We start from the raw sequence: 18028 nt of genomic DNA, 5'->3' as shown, positions 1-18028 counted from the left end.
TGGAAAAGAGATTGCATGTTAGAGTGGTTTTGCTGTTAACTGATTCTTGGTGAGAAATTGAGACCAGCATAGAGAGAGCTCTGTCTCTTGTACAGCCCTTTTGCTACCCAGGGCTGTGCTACAGGAGTTGGGAGGCATTTGCCCAGGACCATCATGTGCGCTGTAGCACCTCTGTAGTGACGTTTCCATGCCAGACTGAGTGCAGAAGGCCTTTGGGGCAAGAAGTGCCATTTTGCAACATCAAGCCTATTAACCTGTAGAGATGAATGCTGCCTTTGCTGTATTTTCTGGGTTGAACTTTCTCTGCTGTGCTTCTGGGAGCTGCTTAGCTCTTTAACAGGTGATGGTGTGCAGTGCTTTTGGAATGGCACATGGACCTTCTCTTCTCAGGGTGATGGAGCTCTCAGCCTTGCTTGTACAGTCTCAGAAGCAGAATGAGGAGAAGGAGAAGGCCATGAAAACACTTAACGACACTGTGGAGATCCTAGTATGTTTTACCTTTATCTGGGAGATAGCCCAGTGTTTGCTCTCCAGCCTTAGCACAAGGAGGTGTGGCTTCCTCAAGAGAAAGAGTGGTAAAGATGCTAACTGTATGGGAACATCAGGCACATTGCCAAAAGATTCCTCGTGTGTTTGGGACATGCGGAGTCAGTCCAGGTGGAGGCCGTGGCAGGGGAGCTGCAGACAACTGAGGTGTTTTCCTCAGGGGGGTTGCACCAACGCTATTCTGCCTGGGACTTTAAGTCTCTAGGGATCAACGTTCCTTGGAATCGACAGCTTCGTAGCAGTCTATAAAAACTAGCTGTTGGTCTTTCTCTTCTTAGTTTTAGCAAAGAAGAAATTGAATAGGTATGGGAAGGAATATACTGGAATCACTAGGGCTGAGGCTTATTGCCATCACAATGCTACTGAGGATGGGAATGCTACAGAGGGGAGCAGCTCTTCCCTGCCCACCCTTTCTTTATTCTGTTCTCAGGAAGCAAGTCGGTTAGAGAAAGAATATGAAGCTTCATGGACTAAAAGTGCCAAAGAAGAGAATCTTTCCCTCCAAAAGCTGATAAAAGATATAACTGAGGTGAGTACAGAGTTTGGACCACATCTCTGTAAATTTGATTTAAAAGTACTTGAGGAAGGCGACAGACTAGCCCAGGGAATAGATATATATGTTGTATACTGTCTGTGTTAACTACTACTGGCTGTTTAATTTTTATACCACTTTTCTGACATAAAACCTGTTATAACTTCCGAGTTGGCTGTCCTGTGACACTTCAGCTGAGTCGCTAGAAGTTTCAGTACCTTTGCCTCCACCATCCCGCTAAGGTCTCTCTTGGACTGTGCTTTCTGAGTTGGCTACTTGACATTTGTATTCCAGTGTTTCTTGGAGCTTGACTCCCCACCCTCCTTGAGCAATGACTCTGTTATTCTTCAGATTTTTGTAAAAGGTCACTGACTCAATCGATGCACTTGCCAACTCTGCTCCTTCATGCAGAGCTCCTTTATGCTCCTTCACTGAGCATTATCTCCCCAGAATCGCAACTGGTCTGACTGTTCAGGGGTAACTTTAACTTAGTCCTAAACTTCACTCTATGGAAGGGGGTTTAATCATCAGGTCTTTTACACAGCCTCTCACAAAGTCAGCTCTTTCTCCTTATGTAGTCATTTTTATCCTCTTGTGCTACTGCTCAGAGTAATTATAAACATTAGCTTTTTCATTGCTGTTTTCCAGTATTCATCGGCTTCCTTCTTCTCTGGGCAGCGTTAATGTTTCCTTTCATTGCTATTTCCAGTGTTGATCTGGTGCTCACGTATGTGGCTCTAAGAAGCTGAAGGAGACCAAAATAATTCCTGAGAGCTTCAAGAAATGGAGCGTTCAGGCAGCCTCCAGCCACTTCACACTTGTTTCTTCTTGTTTATAGTAGCTGTTTTCAGAAATCCCTGGAGTACTTGTGGCCACAGGGACAAAACTTCTTTGTTGACTGAAGAAACGAGATAATTGAGTTTTTAATGACTCTAGGGTGAAGTGGGGGAAAAAGGAGAAATAGATAGAGAGAACCAAGTAGAATGAGCAAAGAGTAACAGCTTGATGTGGGCTTTCAGGTGGTGCTAGATGACAGTGGCAGCACAGTCAGCATTATCTGCACTGACAGTTCCCAGCATGCAGTGTCTAGCAACATCCTCTCTTGTCTGAGCTCCGTTGATGCAGAGCATGCCTTTGTATTGGTTCAGGAAGCACTGGCAAGGAGGCGAGGAGCAACACAGGTGAGAATTTCTGTTTGTCTTCACCACTGGCCACGGGGTCAGCTGCTAATACCTCACTTAGCTTGAAACCTTTCCATTTACTTAGCCAGTTTCTTTCTAGCCTTCCCACTCTTGGTACCATATTGCCTTGCCAGTCTCACCAGCTGTGTGTTCTACTGCTTTTCTCTCCTTGATCTCCACCCCCTCATCACAGCTTTTGCCTTCAGGTGAGCTGTCTCTCTGCTTGCTGCTTCTCCCAGCTACCTGGAGCCACCTTCCCTGCTCCTTACTGCTTGTTTGTGCTCTTTCCCTGCCTATTCCTTGCAGGCCCTAAAAGAAGAGCTTTCTGCCAGGCAGGACACTATCAATTTTCTGCTGCACCAGCACAGACAGCAGGAAGAGAAGTGCAGGAAGCTGCAGCAAAGGCTTGAGCAAGTGGAGGAGGAATGCAAGACGTCCAGCAGCCACCGGCAGCACCTCCAGTCTCTGGTAGAAGCACTCAGAAGGTGAGTGTTTCCTCCTCCTCCTGCGTTCTAGAGGCAATGCGCTTCCAGTTCTGGGAGTTCAGAGGTGTTACGGGGAAAGAACTCGCCTGCCCTACCACATGCATGCCTCTGGCACTTTAGCATCCTCCTGTCACTGCTCTTCATGCTCTACTGTGAATCCTAAGGCTGTCTTGGAGATTCAGAGTAATGCTGGAATACAAGATGCCTCCCTCTCGACATGCTGCTTCTCCGAATTGTGTTCTTTGGGTGCCCTTTCCTAGCCACTGCTTCTCACTGAATGAAGGCAAAAGCCTGCCTTCCTTTCTCCTTCCCTCTTCAGTTACCTTGTGAGGGGAAGAGCAAGTTCTTCCTTGCTGTGCTTCCCGCAACTCCATCCTGGAATGATGAAAATGGGTTCCGTGATTCTTCAGGCCTCTTCACTCTTGTAACTGAGCCTTGTCTTTGCAGTGACTGTGCAAACCTCGAGAAAACCAGGGAAGAGCTACAGCAACAGCTTGAAGTAACAGAGCGAGAAGCCTCGCGTCTGCGTCAAAGTAACACTGAACTGCAGCTGAAGGAAGATTCAGCCCAGGGGGAAAAGGTGGAGCAGCAACAGACGATGGAGAGAGTGCGTCGTGACCAGGAGCTCCTGTGAGCGTTAAAGCTTTCTCTGGGCAGGGGTGGGCATTGCTGGACTTGAGGAGGCCCACCATAAAAGAATTAATTTTGCATGCTCATCATTTGTAGCATAGAAGGGTGAAGGGAGCACATGGGCAGGCCTGGCTACCTGCTGACATACAGCATAGCTGCCTCCTTGTACCTTCTTTATGACCCTTTAAAAAAATCATTCCAGCCCTGACCAGAGTAGCTGATGACAGGCATAAGCTGAAACAAGAGAGGTTCAGAGTGGATTTAAGGAGAACAAAAAATTGAACTGTGAAGGCAACCATGCAGCAGAACAGGTTGCTCAGAGAGGTTGTGCAGATTCCGTCCCTGGAAATTTGGAAGGCCCAACTGGATAGAGCCTTGAGCAACCTGGACTGATGCCATAGCTGACCCCAGCTGCTTTGAGCTGAAGATCGGGCTAGAGGCCTCCTGTGGTCCCTGCCAGCCTGAATAATCCTGTGATCCTATGATAATTGGATTGGAAATTCATACACATCTCCTCCCCAAATAGATTGTAGGCTCTTTCATCGTTTCACTGCTGAAGGCAAGAGTAATTGTGGGAATATTAGTCCGGACTTAAAAATTCTGTCTTACCCAAAGAAGAACTTTGGAAAGTCTTGTATCCAATGTATCAAAAAGGAGAGAGAGAACTATGGGCAGGGAGCTGTTGAGAGCACCTGAACTTCTTGGAAGTGTTCTGCGATTTCTGGAAGCTTGTTTTACTTTCTCAGTGACGAATGTTTCACCTACAGCAATGACAAAGAGTGATGCAGCTCTAGTCATGCAATTCCAGCATTCTTTAGGTGTAAATAGAAAGCTGTTGGAAATCATTCAAACTGCCATATCTGGGACATAGTATGTACTCTTGGTTTTGGAAATGAGAATATTTTACATCAAAAACTTGTTGGTCTTTTGCCCTCTCGTAGACTGAAGGACTTAGCTGCACTTGAAGGAAAACATGCATTATTACAGAGTGAGTTGGTAGACGCAAGAGAGACACTGGAGAAATCGCACCTTCAGAGGGATCTGCTGAAGCAAGAGAAACATCAGCTTACCATGGCACTGGAAAAGGTATGGTCACCTTATTCCGAGGCAGCACTTGCGGGAGAGGCAGTTGTGATAGCAAGACCACCACTGATGCTGTCTCTGGCAGTAGAAGACAGGGACAATGTTGTTCTCCTTCTTGGAAAACGGTGATGAGACCACACAGGCTCTTTGGTGTAGTTAGTGCCCGCGTGCTTATTGGGAACACGGAACTGGGAGTGTGTCAGAGACACAAAAGGGGATCTGGAGTGGCTGCTTCAAGTCAGGGATTTTCCTGTCTTTGTTCTCATGTTGTTCTTTTGTCTCTCCAGGCAGAGCAGGCAGTAGCAGAGTTGACAGGGGCTCAGAATAAGCTGAGTGCTGAAGCAGCTGATCTCCGTGTTGCAACAGCGAAGATGAGCAGTATGAATGAAGCCCTTGCACTGGATAAAGTGCAACTGAGCAAACTTGTGCTGCAGGTGAGCAGAGCTGCCAAAGATCTTGCCAAGGGTTCGTCTCCAGCTGCTGCTGCTGCTTCTTTTCAGACTCCTTGCCTTCCGACAGTAGGACTGTCTGAATATGGAAATGTTGTTCCTTTTTCTGTCCAAGCCAAACCTCCTACAGAGTCAATCTGACTGTATCTTATTTCCTCTGTGCTTCTGTGAGTGTAGCTGGAGCAAGAGAATGAAGCTCTGTCAGGCAAAGTGGACGAGGTGGAGAGAGCAAAGATCTCTGAGCAGGAGAAGCTGACCTTGTGTGAACGAACAAATGAAGAGCTCAGCGCAGAGAAAGCCCACCTGGAGCAGCTGCTGAAGAAGGCAGAGGAGCACCAGGAGGGGCTGCAGGTAGAGCTGAGGAGAGTGGCAGAGGAGAAGGCAGAAACCCAAGAGAAGCTCAGTCAGGTGAGCCCAAAAAGCGGGTGCTTTCTGGGTGGGCTTTGGGCTGCTTGGCTCAGTGAAGCTGTATCTGTTGGCTTCTGCGGGGTTTCTGTGAAGGAGACGCTTGGTAGTGCTGGAGGTCGGAAGGCTTTGTTTACTTCCTTTTGGAAGCGTGTTGCTGGCTTGCAGAGAAGTTCTGCAGTTCTCGGAGTTGTCCTCTGCTTCTACAGGTTACTTTAATCCCCCTGGCTGTGCTGGCCTCTTTTTTGGCTTTTGAGAAGCTGCAGGGAGATGATTGTGTCCATGAAGCTGAGTAAGACTACTACTCTCACGTGTGGCAAAAGAAGCAAACGGCATAGCTCTTCACCCTTTTTCTGAGGCAAAAAGCCCCGGGGCTGCCTGTTTCTATTTATGCTTCTTGTTGTGAAGTCTGCAGCTTTCAAAGCTGCATTTGTTCGAGCCTAGAGAGCGGGACAAAGCTGCAAGTCAATGTCTGCTGTCCCGTCCTGCCAAGAATGGGAATGACACCTTGAAATTGTTGAAATTGTATTTTAAGACACACACGCAGCTTTGAATTGCTGGAGCCTCTTTAGGCTTTGAGGAAGAAGATGAGAAATAGGGGATGGCACAGGACTGTTTTCTCTGGACTAACTGATTTCAGGACCCGGGAAAAAGAGCTTGGGAGAATCGTGTCACTGGAGGAGACTAGGGAGTTTGTCATCGTTCAAATGTCAGTTCCATAATGTGCAATCCTGGGTATTAGGGGATAACTTTGAGAGGAGAATTGGTTGTTTCTGATGGTCTGTTCTCTGTTAGACAGTCTTAGTTTTGGAGTCCGTGGTATGTTTGGCAACTACAGAGCAGAGGTGTTAGACTGAGAAAAAAAGCTAAAAAATCAGGGTTCATCTTCGAGCTTGAATACCGGCGAGGTATATTAGACAACTTCTTTGTGCAAGACGCGTAAACGGTATGGTTGACATGAACTGCTGTACAAACAGAGTCTGCCATCTCTTTGGCCACATCAGCCAGACATTCCGAAATCACTAAATGACACTGCTCGCCCCAGGGGCCGTTGCCCTGCCAAGCATCACCTCATTGCATCCAACTGCTTTACACACTGCAGTAGGTGACGCTTTGATGGGTTGGGGTTTTTTTCCTAGGAGGAGAAACCACGTGTATTTTCACTTTCTTCAGCGAGCAAAGTTGCTTTTGCTCAAACTTTGCTGAAGTTGTCCGTCACTGGCATAGATTCGGATAGAATTGTAGTTTGCAAGGTGGCAGTTCTGGAAGATGCGGTATTTTTGCATGAAAACAGGTAGTGTGGGGTATGTACGTTTGCCCGGAGGGAGCTGTCTGGTCCCAGGCAACCCAGGAGGGCCTTACACATCACTTCCAAGTGAACAGTGCCAGTGCCTTTTGGCAGCCCAGGGTATGAGTGCGGTATACAGCAGATGCTCTTAACCTTGCAGCCCAACGTCCAGGAGCTCTTTCTCCTCCAGCTGATTCAGAAGCGGCACTGGCCGGCTCTGCCCAGGACTCCAGAGAAAGGACTCCAACTGTGTTTTGTCCCGCTTCCAGGTTTACCGCCAGCAAGAGTCGGCTAGCAGTGGTCTGGAGCAGCTGCGCCAGGAGTCCTCTCGCCAAGGGCATGCGCTGGCCAAGGTGTGCAAGGAGAAGGAATTGCTGGTGCACGAGAAGGCTGCCCTAGAGGTGCGACTGGCAGCCGTGGAGCGGGACAGACAAGGCCTTTCAGAGCAGCTGGCAGAGGCCAGGTAAAGGCGGGGAGGAGACCCTAGGCAGGACATGATTTAGTGTCTGTAATTATAAAGGTGGCAATCATTACACGAGGATTTACTGCAGCCGGCGTGCTTTCCAGCTGTTTTCACCTGCCGTGGACAGAAAATGGAGGAATCTCGAGCAGCAAAACCCCAAACCAGTGTAGCATGATTTGAATGTTATTTTTCTGGCAGCTCAAGCTAGCAAAGCTCTCCTGAGCCTTGGGCTCCTGTTTCTGCCCCCTTGCCCATTCCTGCGTGAAGTCCAAAGCAAGCCAAGATAATTCCTCAATAGCTGGTACCTTGGCTCTGCATTGAGGTAGGGCTTTCTGTGTTATGCTAGGTCGTAAGTAAAGCCTGGGCATTCCCTCGGAGGAGCCTGCATTGCCATTTTAAATGGCAGAAATACGCTTTCTGTATACAAGTTTCCACAGAACCCATTTTCCGTACTCAGGGGTAGGGATCTCGAACCACTTCTTACTGGAGTAACTCCCTGTGGGTGTCAGGAGCAAGAAACTCCTTTCTCTCCGTATTTGTAACTTGCAGGTCGGCGAAGGAGACCCTGGAATCCAGCCTGTTTGAGGCTCAGCAGCGCTTATCTCAGCTGGAGATCGCCAGGAGTCAGCTTGAAGTCCAACTTCACACCGTCACGCAGGCCAAGGAGGTGATCCAAGGTGAAAGGCTCATTGCTTTGTTTCTGGTGCTCCCCCTGCCTAGGGGAGATGGTATAAAAATAGCTCTCTGTCTGCAGTGCTTCTGAGGAGTGAAGGAGCTGGAGACAGATCCCTCCTACACTGAAATTCAAATGGCTTAAGGTCAGTAAAGTCAGAACCACTGTTTGGGCAGGCACTGAATCTTGCCATTTGTCGTGTTTGCAGGGGAAGTGAAGTGCCTTCAGTGTGAGCTGGAAGCGGAGAGGACTCTGATGAGGCAGGAACGGGAAAACATGGCAGAACGGCTCTTGCAGACAGAACGGCAGTATGACAACACCCTCAGACTCCGGCAAGCTGAGCATGAAGTGGAAATAAGCAAGCTCCTGCAAGACCTGGTAGGAAACGATACGCTTTTGAATTCTTTGAGCAAGGTTTGTGGGCTGGCTTGAGAAGAAGAATAGCCTGAGCGTGTGAAATGGCAGCAGTCATCTGTCATAGGCCACACGTTGCTAGGCCAGGCAGCAGAGCCAATGGCTCCTACTTGAAGGCACGTGAACACCCACAGGACTCTGCTGGGACAGTAACTGCAGCCCCAGATTCAGGGTGGGCCTAAGACGAGTTCAGCAGAAGGTTGGGTGGTCCCCACCCAAAGCATGGCAGCAAAGGGGCAGGAGCTTACCGGACTCCTGTCTACCGTGAAGCGGACTCCTGACATTCCTGCCAGCTGCAGGCACGGGAACTTTGTTCCTTTCTGTCTGTCCTTCCGCGGTTGACAGAGGCATTAGCTTTGGGCTAGAAGCGTATGGAACAGGGCCCTTGTCCCTGGTACTTCAGTTCGTGGCCTGTCTTGTGACTAGGGCATCGGGGTACTGGCCTCTTGCTCACCCTGCAGTCCCTCAGCATCTGTTCATTGATGAGAATGGAGTTGAGCTTTGAAAACAGAGACTCTGAGAACAGAGAGAAATCCCGAGGCGAGAGGTGTTGGGAAACAGGCAGGCATCAGAGAGGGGAAGGTGACGTCTCCTTTTCTTCCACCTGCTGACCCTCCTTTTAAGTTCCTCGATAGGATGTGGTTGATGGAGGGCACAAAGCCATTACGGTGCGCTGTTCTGGTGAGGGGTTGTGGGAGGGATGAAGCTTCCCCTTTGTTTTGAGGAGCTTGGCTGGGACTTTATCTTGAAGTCTTTTCCTCCCCTCATCAGGCAAGCGAGCGGGAAGGGCACCATTCAGAGGTCCAGGAGATGCTGGAGCAATGGGAAAAGGAGAAGGCAGAGACAGAAAGGGAGCACGAGAAGAAGCTGTTTGATGTGAAGCAGGAAGTTGCTACCGTGCAGGCTCAACAAGAGGAGGAACGAACCAGAGTCGAAAATGCCAAGCAAGAGGTAAAGACTGTGAAGGCAGAATTTGTGTGGTGTTTTTACTCTTCTGGGCTCCTTATTGGCAGTGCTTCTCTGGACACTGTCCGTCTGGGTAGAAGTGTCTCTCAGCTGCCCCTTTGTGAACAGGAGTGATGCCTTAGCAACCATGAGAGCTTTGTGCCACGAGGGACAGGGCCTCTAATGCGAGAGGCTACCAGAGGGTAGGTTTAAGAAAGGCAGGAAGCGCCTTGCCGGCCTGAAGAGAACGTGAACACCATAACTGTGTCTCACAAGGGGTGAGCTCAAAAAGGAAGCCACCTGCGCAGCAAGGAGAGAGCTGTGGGAGGTGGCTGGATATCGGGCTGCTAACTAGGTGCAAAAGTCGCTATTGAAAGACACACAGGGCACAGCAGGAGACGAGAGATACCCTCACCAGCAAGGCAAGACACTGGAGAAATGCCACACATTTTCCTGTTAGATGGCCAGGAGTTTGTTGGAGATTCAATCCCAGAGGGACCGTGGATGGACCATGTTTATAGTGCCAGTCTCCCTTAGGAATCTGTGCCTCCAAGTGGGCAGATAATGACCTAGGAGCCCAGCAGCATAGGGCTTTGAGAACGTGTGAGCCCGTCAGTCTTTGAGTCTTGCCGCACAAATTCTGCGTGGGAAGTTTGAACCCGTCTTCTCTTTATTTCTGTGCAGGTCCTGCTAGAAAAGGAGCGTGAGAAGGATGCTTTATTAGAGACGCTGCTCCAAACTCAGGGAGAGCTGAGAGAAGCCTGCCAGCAGCTCCAGCAGCTGAGGCAGGAGGTGGAAGAGCAGCGAGAGAACGGGCAGGTAAGTCTGACTAGTAGGGTAGGTTGAAGGAACGGGCCGTTGGCAACTGGACGTAAGCTGCGGGAGAGGCTGAGAGCGCCAGGTAACAGAGTGAAGGGCAGTACCCAGGACATAAAACATAAGTCCTGGGACTGAGGAGGCAAGGACTACTGCAGGCACTGAAAGCACAGAGCCTGGGAAGCTCCAGAGATCCGCAACAGGAAGGCAGGGTTACAGTGGAAGCAGAGCTGGGTAGCAAAGCAGAAAGAAGTGGCTGAATGAATGTGATTTTGAGACAGAAAGAGGAAAAAGCTGGGCCTGATGGCAGGTCCCAGTAGCCTGCTCTCCATTTGTGTTTACAGAACATCACGGCAGAGCTGCAAGCAGAGCTGCAGGAAACTCAGAGCAAGACCGAGGCAGTGGAGAAGAGGCACAAGGGAGAAATCCAAACCGTCAAAGAGGAAATGAATATCCTCCTTCAGCAGCGGGATGCTCTACAAAACCAGGTGACTGCAACAGCAATAGCTACTCCAGTCATCAAACAGGCCGTCTCTCCACGTCGTGCCTTTCCGTGGCAGAGCAGCAGGCTGATGGGGTGATCCCTCGGACTGCCACCATACTGTGGTCTCCATCTCAGCTGCTCTGAAGGAGACTTACAGGCCAGCTGAATCTCAGCTGCCGCCCTGGACAGATGGCCTAGTGCTTTTGCCTGTTTGCCAGCAATCATCAGCATGGATTTCTGCTGGTCTTGTTACTGCTAGCCTTGGTTTTTAAGGTGGTTTTTCAGATGACCATGGTGACCCACTGAGATTTTTAAACAAGTCGGCTGCATCCATTGTGAATCTGGTACTCTCGTGCTAGGGTGGAATTTCAACAACTTCTTTCCCTTTCCTCACAGTATACACTATGGCTGACAGTGACAAGCTGTAGTCTTTGACTGCTTTGTTTATGTTTTACTTGAGGTGGAAGAGTTGACATCTCAGCTAGCAGCCTCTGAAGAGCCTCTAAAGAAGGAGGCTGTGACTCTACATCAAGAGGTGGCGTCTTTGGAAAGGAGACTCGAGAGCACTGAGAAGCAAAGAAAGGATGTCCTGGTGAGGCTGGCAGATGCCGTGAAGGGCCATTTCTTACATGTTTTTTGGCCTTCTGCTAATAATTCTAAGGAGCAACTTCTTCCAGTGGAGAGCTGATTTTGGGTGGTCTCGTACAGGTTCAGTCCAAATCTGAGAAGATACAGAGTGGTTGTTTTTTGGTTTAACCTTTCCAATTGCATTGTTCTGAATAAGTAAGGGAAGATGCCGTAGTCATAGAAAACTCCGTGATGATTCAGGGTGTTTATTTTCCTCAATTCTGAAGATTTCTGCCCTCGAAGCTTTAGTCAAAGTAATTTTCAAACTTGTCTCTATTTACATTGCATAGCTTGGGCAATTATTTGTGTCCAAATCCATATTTAGATTTCTAAATATCTGGATCTGGAAAAAGGGGTGAGAAGACAAAGTTTGCTAATGATGGAGAGCTGTTCAACGTTGCCCATCTGAGAGCAGACAGCGGGGGGAATAAATACAGACATTTGAGAAACCAAAGTGCTGATTCGGCTAAATATGTGTGCCAGCAAGGGGAAAACTAGTCCTGATTTCAAACACTGAATGAGAGACTGTGATCTGACCATTACTCCTTCCAGAGGGCACAGTGGGGTTCTAGAGGATGGTACCCTGAAAACTCTACACAGGAGAGGTCCAGAAAAACCCCAGCACCCCCAAAAAAGGGAAATCAAATGTTGGGGTGGTTCTCTCTTCCCTTCCTCCCTAGCAGAGAGAACAGCATCATGCCACTGCCTAAATCATGCTTAGTCTGGGCTTTAAATCTTGGCTGCAGTTCTGGGAGCTCCTCCCCAAAAGAACACACTAGAGCTAGAAGAGGTTCAGAGAAGGGCAGAAAGGAAGGTGGGACTGGCTGAGTCAGCTGGGAAAGACGCAGCCTAAAGGGTGGCGCGGGAAAGGTCTGCAACATCCCGAGAGGCAGGGAGAGGGGGGCAGCACTTGGCTGCCACTGGAGCAGGAGTTCCAATCGAGTACGAAAAGCAAACATACACAGACGGCATTACTGAATCTTTTCCTCCCTGTTTTGCAGCAGGAACGGGACAGACTGCAAGCACTTAAAGAAGAACTGGTATGGGAGATAAAACTTCTTCAGGAGTCGGTCACAGCCTCTGAGACCCGAGCGACTACAGCAACAGATAGGCATCACTCCCTTGAACAAGAACTCCACACCACAGTGTCTCTCCTAAAAATTAAAAATGAGGAACTGGAAATGCAGCGGGAGAAAATCCAGGTGCTCCAGAAAGAGGCAGCACAGGGAAAAGCTTTGCAGGAGAATCTCACTCATGTGACTGCCATCCTGTCAGAGAGGGAGGGAGAAATGAAGGTGTACCAGGAACAGATGAGAGTGCTGGAAGAGCAGAAAGAAATGCACAAAACTGCTCTGGATCAGGTTATTAAGGACGTAAGAGAGAAAAACCAGAAGATTGAATCCCAGCAAGAACAGATACAGGAGCTGGAGAAGCAGCAAGAAGAACAAAGGATTGCTGTCAGCAAAATGAGCAAAGACCTGGAAGAGAGAGACCAGGAGATCAGATCCCAGCAAGAACTGATAGCGGAGCTGGAGAAGCAGCGAGAAATGCAGAGGACTGCTGTCAGCAAGATGAGCAAGGAGCTGGAGGAGAGAGAGCAGGAGATCAAATTCCAGGAGGGGAAAATAATGATTCTAGAACAACACGGTGCATCCCAAGTGAGAAATCTGCAGGTGGATCTTGATCATATGAAAGGAAACTTGAAGGAGAAAAACTTGGAGCTTATGTCTCTGACTCAGCAGATCCAAGACCTGGAAATGGAGAGGGAACAGGTGAAATCTCTGCACGCAAGCCTTGAACACCTGAGGGCAGCTCTTAAGGACAGAGAGAGTGAGTGTGAGTCTCAAAGGGATCAGTTAAGCCTCTTGCAGCAGTACAAGGAAGAGCAAGAGGGCTACCTGCAAGAGCTTCATGGTAAAGTAGAAAAGATGACGCTTGCTTTATCTAAAAAAGATCAAGAGCTTGAGTCCCAACAAAAGCAAATCCAGGAAGCTGAAGAAGGCATGGCAATGCAGTTAAGGACTGTCCGGCACCAACTGGAGCAGACCTTCGAAGCCTTGAAAGAAAAGGACAGGCTCCTGGACGTCCAAAAGCAACAAACACGGAGCTATGAGGAAAAAACAGAAGAACGGATGAGTGTCTTACACAGAGACTTAGAATACACTACGGCAATACTGAAAGAAAAGGATTTCATGATTGAATCTCAGAAGGAACTGATTGAGACCTTCCAAAAACAAGAACAAGACTCTCAACAGCAGAAGGAAATCCTGCAACGTCTTGAAGGGGCACTAAAGGAAAAAGAGCAAGAAATTGTATCCCTTAGAAAGCAATGTGAGGCATGCAAGGAACAGGAGGAAAAGCACGAAGCTGAGCAAACAAATCTTCAAGCAACAAAACTGACTCTGAAAGAAAGAGAAAAAACGATCGGGGTTCTGGAGGAGGCTATCTCTAAGCTTCAACAGCAAAAGGAGGAGGCAGCGATGCAGACTAAAGCCATACTGCAGAAACTAGAACACGCTGCATCTTCTCTAGAAGCTAGAGATCAAGAGATCGTGTCTTTGCAAGAGCATGTCCAGGACCTTCGAGGGCAGAAGGAGTTAGAAGGCAAGCAGGCCAAGAGTCTAGAGCAGGATCTGGACAAAATGAGCCAAGTCCTGAAGGAGAACCATTTGGAGTTCCTCAGGCAGACAGAGCAAATGAACATGTTCCGGCTTCGTGAAGAAAGCATGACAGTAGCACTAACCTCATGCCAGAAGCAAGTGAATCTGCTTGAGGAAGTGGTGAGGAAGAGAGAGGAAGACAATGAAACTCTTATGCAGCAACTCCAGCGCCAAGAAGAAGAACTGAAGACCTTGCAGAATCTTCAGCTCAGGCTAACCAAGAAGAATGAAGAGGTTAGACATCAGAGAGAGCAAGAGAAGCTCCTAGAAGCAGCCTTGCACGAGAGGGAACAAGAGACCAAGGCTCAAGGTGAGCAAGAAGAGTTAGACGAGGAAAGAAGAGCTCTTCGGGAAGATCTCCGGCACGTTCAGCAGACGCTGACAAAGAGGGATGAAGAGATCAAGTACCAGAGAGACAGAGTCGGGTATTTAGAGAAGACTCTGGCAGGGAGAGAACAAGAGCTTAGGAGGCAGAGTGAACTCCTGAAACAAATAACATCAGCTTTGCGATGGAAGGATGGAGGGGAGACCCTACAGAAACAAATCCAGAAACTCCGAAAATGGGAGGAAGAGGAAGCAGAGAAGAGGAGAGTTCTCCAGGAGAGAGACCGTCTCTTGCAAAGGCAGAAGGAGCTAACCCAACAACTGGAAGATGAGCGGAAGGCAAAGGGGGAAGAATTGGAGCGTGCGATTGCTATTTTGAAGCAGACTGAAAGCGGGGAAATGGAATGGAAAGAGAAGGCACAAGCACTGACTCTCGCCCTTACCAAGAGTGAAATGGCCAATGGCACGTTGAGGGAAGAAGTAGCCGTCCTGCAGAGTATGGTTTCAGAGAGGGACACGGACCGGTTTCATCATCAGGTAGGCACTGTGACTGATCATCAGTCAACTCAAATGTCTATAAAGGGTTCTAAAGCTGTTTCCCATAAAGATATGGGAATATATATTCCCATAGCTCCATGACCTGCTTGGCCATGGAAGAAACCATGATTGCAGCCAGCAGGCTTGCCTGTCTGTAGAGCTCTGGCCAGAGGCCATTCACCTGCTAGAACGTTTTCTGTCAAGCCCAGAACCACTGAAAGTACTACAGCGCTTGCTGTTAAAATTCACTCCGGTCCAAAAGCTGGGGACGGGTAATTGGTTCTCTCCTGTCTAGGCAAGCTTAGCCAACGTGTCGTGGTTAGGATTTGGCATGGAAAGGACAGGGCACAGTTGACCCAACTAAGTACAATTTTGTAGCGATGGCTGAAGAGCAGCCCTGATGGTGCTTAGAGGATGCTTTCAGAGATTTAGATTTCTGAGGTACAGCTTTTCCGGTGTATTAAAACTAACGGAGTTCGTACTGCTGCCTGATCAGGTTAAAGGCTTCATTGCGCATTCAGGATGTACTCTCCCTGACTTGTTGATTGTGGCCCTTCTAACCTTTCTGGGGCACCAGCTCACACAATCTCCTCTCTGTATGCCCAGCAGGCTACTGCAGAAGGGGAGCAGCTCTCGTGGCTCTCGGAGAAGAGACTCCTGTCGCAGCGGCTGGAACATCTGCAGCGAGCCGTTGCAAGGCTGGAAGTTGAGAAGACTGAGCTGAAGCAACTCAATGCTGAGCTCAGGAGGACTCTTGAGCAGGTAAACCAGGCTTTCACTGCCTCTGCAAAGCCTCACGGTCCTCTGGAACACAACCCCTTTCCACAGACAGCGCTCTGGAGTCCCCTGCTTGTTTCCTTCCCTCTCCCACCTCCCCCTGTGGACACACACGTCCGTATTTTCTCTCTCTCCTGGCACCCCGTTGCCTTCACAAATGCACATTCACTCCGGTACCACCCTTCTTGCCCCAGTGGCCCCATACGCACACACTGGACACTCTTGTGTCAGGATCTGCTTCCTCTCGCTCTTTCTCTTCCGTAGTCTACTTGGAGTGCTTTTGGCCCCCAGCGTTCTCTGGTGCACTTAACGGTCTCTGAGCAGACACCTCCTTGCCGTGATGTCCAGAGGTCCTTTTGCTCCTTGTTTGGTGGCAGGTTTCTGTGACCCTTTCTCCTATCCAACGTGCAGGTGGAACGTGAACGGAGGAGACTGAAGAGATACTGTAGTGGTCGGTCGCTGCCAGATGCGTGCGGATTTTCTCTCTCCGACCAGCACAAGGTGCCTGCTTCTCGACAGGTGAGAACAGACTCTTACTTGGTGGGAGGAGGCTCTGGCCATACAGAGGAACAAGGGCAAATCCCGGTGGCAGCAGCCCCCCGGTATAGACCTAACGGCAGTCGAATATAGACCATGGCCCTGGCCAGACTGGAGGCCAAAACCAAATCCTTGCGTTTTCTTCACAGGAGTCGTCTCACACGCGCTGCAGTCGTCGATTAGCTGAGTTGCAGAACCAGGTGAGGAGGAGGAAAGCTCTCATCACAAGCTGCTGGGGCTGTACTCATGGGCACAACTCTGCACGCTGCTACAGCCCGAGGCTTGTTTGGCTGTCAGGGAGCGAGTACACCAGGCGGTGGAAATACCCAGTCAGACCCATCTGTTGGCCGTGGCCAAACACCGTCATTCACCTAGGTCTAGTCTCTGGCTTGCCTAAAGGTGGGAGAGGGATTGGAGGAAATGCAGAAAACTGGAACTCGCCGGAAAAGAGGGAGTATTCTAAGGCTGTTCCCCTTGAGTCTCACTCACCTGGTTGACTCCTCCTGTTTTCCCTTGGCTCAATTACCAGTGGAGCTTGCATCATATCACTGCGCATTCCCCTGCCGGGGCTGGCTGCCTGAGTTTCAACATCTAGTCTGCTCTGGCAGATCAGGGTCGCCCTTTTGATCTGGTTTGGCTTTATGTTGACAGACCTTGGTGGTGTAATTCCAAGGTAGCAGGTTCCGTAAGCCATAAAACTCCTTTAGGAACTGCTTCTGTTATTTGAGTTCGCTTGCCAAGAAAGAGTATTTTCATGTTCCTAGCCTGAGGTTGGGGATGGCATTCCCGTGGGGAGCACAGCCCTCGGCGAAGCACACGTCACTTGGAAAAGAGAGGAGAACCTCTGACCTGAGCTGTGCTCCCCAAAACAGCAAAGCCCTGAGCGCTGCTCCCAGTGCTGGCATCTCCTCCACTCCAAAGCAGGCAGAGGGCAACATGCCAGAGCTGCTATGGCCACACTGCACTGCAAACCTGGGAGGAGGTGAGAGCAGCTGGGTCTCTGCCCCCAAAAAGCCCAGCAGGCACAACCCCGTGTTGCCAGGAAAGAAGAGAGTTGGAGGAGTTTCAAGGCCTCCGCAGTCCTTTAAGGCTCGTTTCCCCCCTGGGCTTGGTTCATCCAGTTCTGCTCTGCTCATTTGTGAAATGCTCTGAAGGGAGGAAGAATGAGCGTTTTCGCCCTTTTCGTGTGCTAGCTGTCAAGTTTTGCAACTAGATCATAACAGAACAGCTCTTCAGTACCTTGTGTAACCAGTGGTGCTCCTGCCGAGGACAAAGCGTGTGGAACCGAGGCGGCAGTAGCCCAGATCTCTCCTTTGAAAAAAACGAGCTGGGTTACTAAATCCTGTAGGAACCTCTGTCTTTCATATACATGGAATGTCTCGGTGGTGTACGTGTGAATGGTATGCCGGAAAGAGACTCGAATTGTTGATAGTCTCAGGTCAGTTCAGGGTGACTCTGGGAACCTGTTAGTGCCCATTCCCCAAGTGGGACAAAGCGTTTGTCAGGGCTGGAGTTAGAGGGTGCGTCTTCCCTGACAGCCGGAACCGTGGAGCTGCGGATGGTCCTAACAGCGTGGGCTTGTCTGAGCTCGGCCTTTCGCCTCTTTCAGGTGTCCCTTCTGCAGACGCAGCTGGCGCAAGAACGCAAATGCAAGCAGGACTACATTGAGTGCTGTGCAAAGACCAGCCAGGAGCTGTCAGACCTTCACCGAGAGCTGTCTTGCTCCTTAGCAGCTGTGGTCAGGGAGCCCGAAGCTGCTGTTCTGGAGGCAGAGACTCGGAAGCTGGCTCAGCCTCTCTGAGCCTTCTTTTCCTGTAGAGGAGCAGCTGCAGCATCACGGGGTTCCTGTCTCGTGCCCTTCCCAGGAATGCATTACGTTTTGCTGTGGGAAACGGGCTGCGTTTGTTCTCTTTGCCTTTGCAAGCATCTCCTAGTGACGGTGGTTTTTAAAGTTTTTTTGAATAAAAGGAATTGTGCAGGACCGCACTTTTTCAGTAGGAAAAAGCAAGGGGTGGGTAAATTGGTGGCTTAGGAAAAGATGACGCTGTTCTTTTACTTGCGCAAGTCAGCTATTGGGAGGTGTCGTAGGATTGAAGCTCGAGTTCATGGCCGTTCCCTGTGAGGAGAGGGGGAGATGGAGGTGTTCTCGAAGCGAAGGGGGAAGAGTACACG

At 49.6% G+C, this 18028-nt stretch overlaps 1 protein-coding gene across 8 annotated transcripts in view; it reads left to right on the top strand.

Annotated features, from left to right (window-relative positions):
* The window catches only part of LOC127028918 (centrosome-associated protein CEP250-like), a 65951-nt gene that overhangs the window by 13859 nt on the left and 34064 nt on the right, over positions 1-18028 (top strand). For 4 of the 8 annotated variants that reach the window (XM_050914569.1, XM_050914568.1, XM_050914564.1 and 1 more), the window contains 19 exons: positions 391-487; positions 977-1075; positions 2098-2259; positions 2566-2744; positions 3192-3374; positions 4316-4460; positions 4745-4891; positions 5084-5314; positions 6869-7062; positions 7612-7739; positions 7944-8113; positions 8921-9100; positions 9779-9913; positions 10255-10398; positions 10855-10986; positions 12023-14542; positions 15149-15304; positions 15731-15838; positions 16006-17537. In XM_050914569.1, coding sequence (XP_050770526.1) covers positions 391-487; positions 977-1075; positions 2098-2259; positions 2566-2744; positions 3192-3374; positions 4316-4460; positions 4745-4891; positions 5084-5314; positions 6869-7062; positions 7612-7739; positions 7944-8113; positions 8921-9100; positions 9779-9913; positions 10255-10398; positions 10855-10986; positions 12023-14542; positions 15149-15304; positions 15731-15838; positions 16006-16353 — 5458 coding nt within the window. In that variant the 3' untranslated portion in view covers positions 16354-17537. Of the gene's footprint in view, positions 1-390; positions 488-976; positions 1076-2097; positions 2260-2565; positions 2745-3191; positions 3375-4315; positions 4461-4744; positions 4892-5083; positions 5315-6868; positions 7063-7611; positions 7740-7943; positions 8114-8920; positions 9101-9778; positions 9914-10254; positions 10399-10854; positions 10987-12022; positions 14543-15148; positions 15305-15730; positions 15839-16005; positions 17840-18028 lie in introns of those variants that run through there. The other 4 variants (XM_050914570.1, XM_050914571.1, XM_050914567.1 and 1 more) reach the window with 4 other exon arrangements.

The sequence above is a fragment of the Gymnogyps californianus genome, unplaced genomic scaffold (assembly GCF_018139145.2).
Source record: "Gymnogyps californianus isolate 813 unplaced genomic scaffold, ASM1813914v2 HiC_scaffold_49, whole genome shotgun sequence".
In the NCBI taxonomy this organism is placed as follows: Eukaryota; Metazoa; Chordata; class Aves; order Accipitriformes; family Cathartidae; genus Gymnogyps; species Gymnogyps californianus.
The sequence above is the reverse complement of the archived record's forward strand: the minus strand, read 5'-3'. Positions and strand labels throughout refer to the sequence as shown.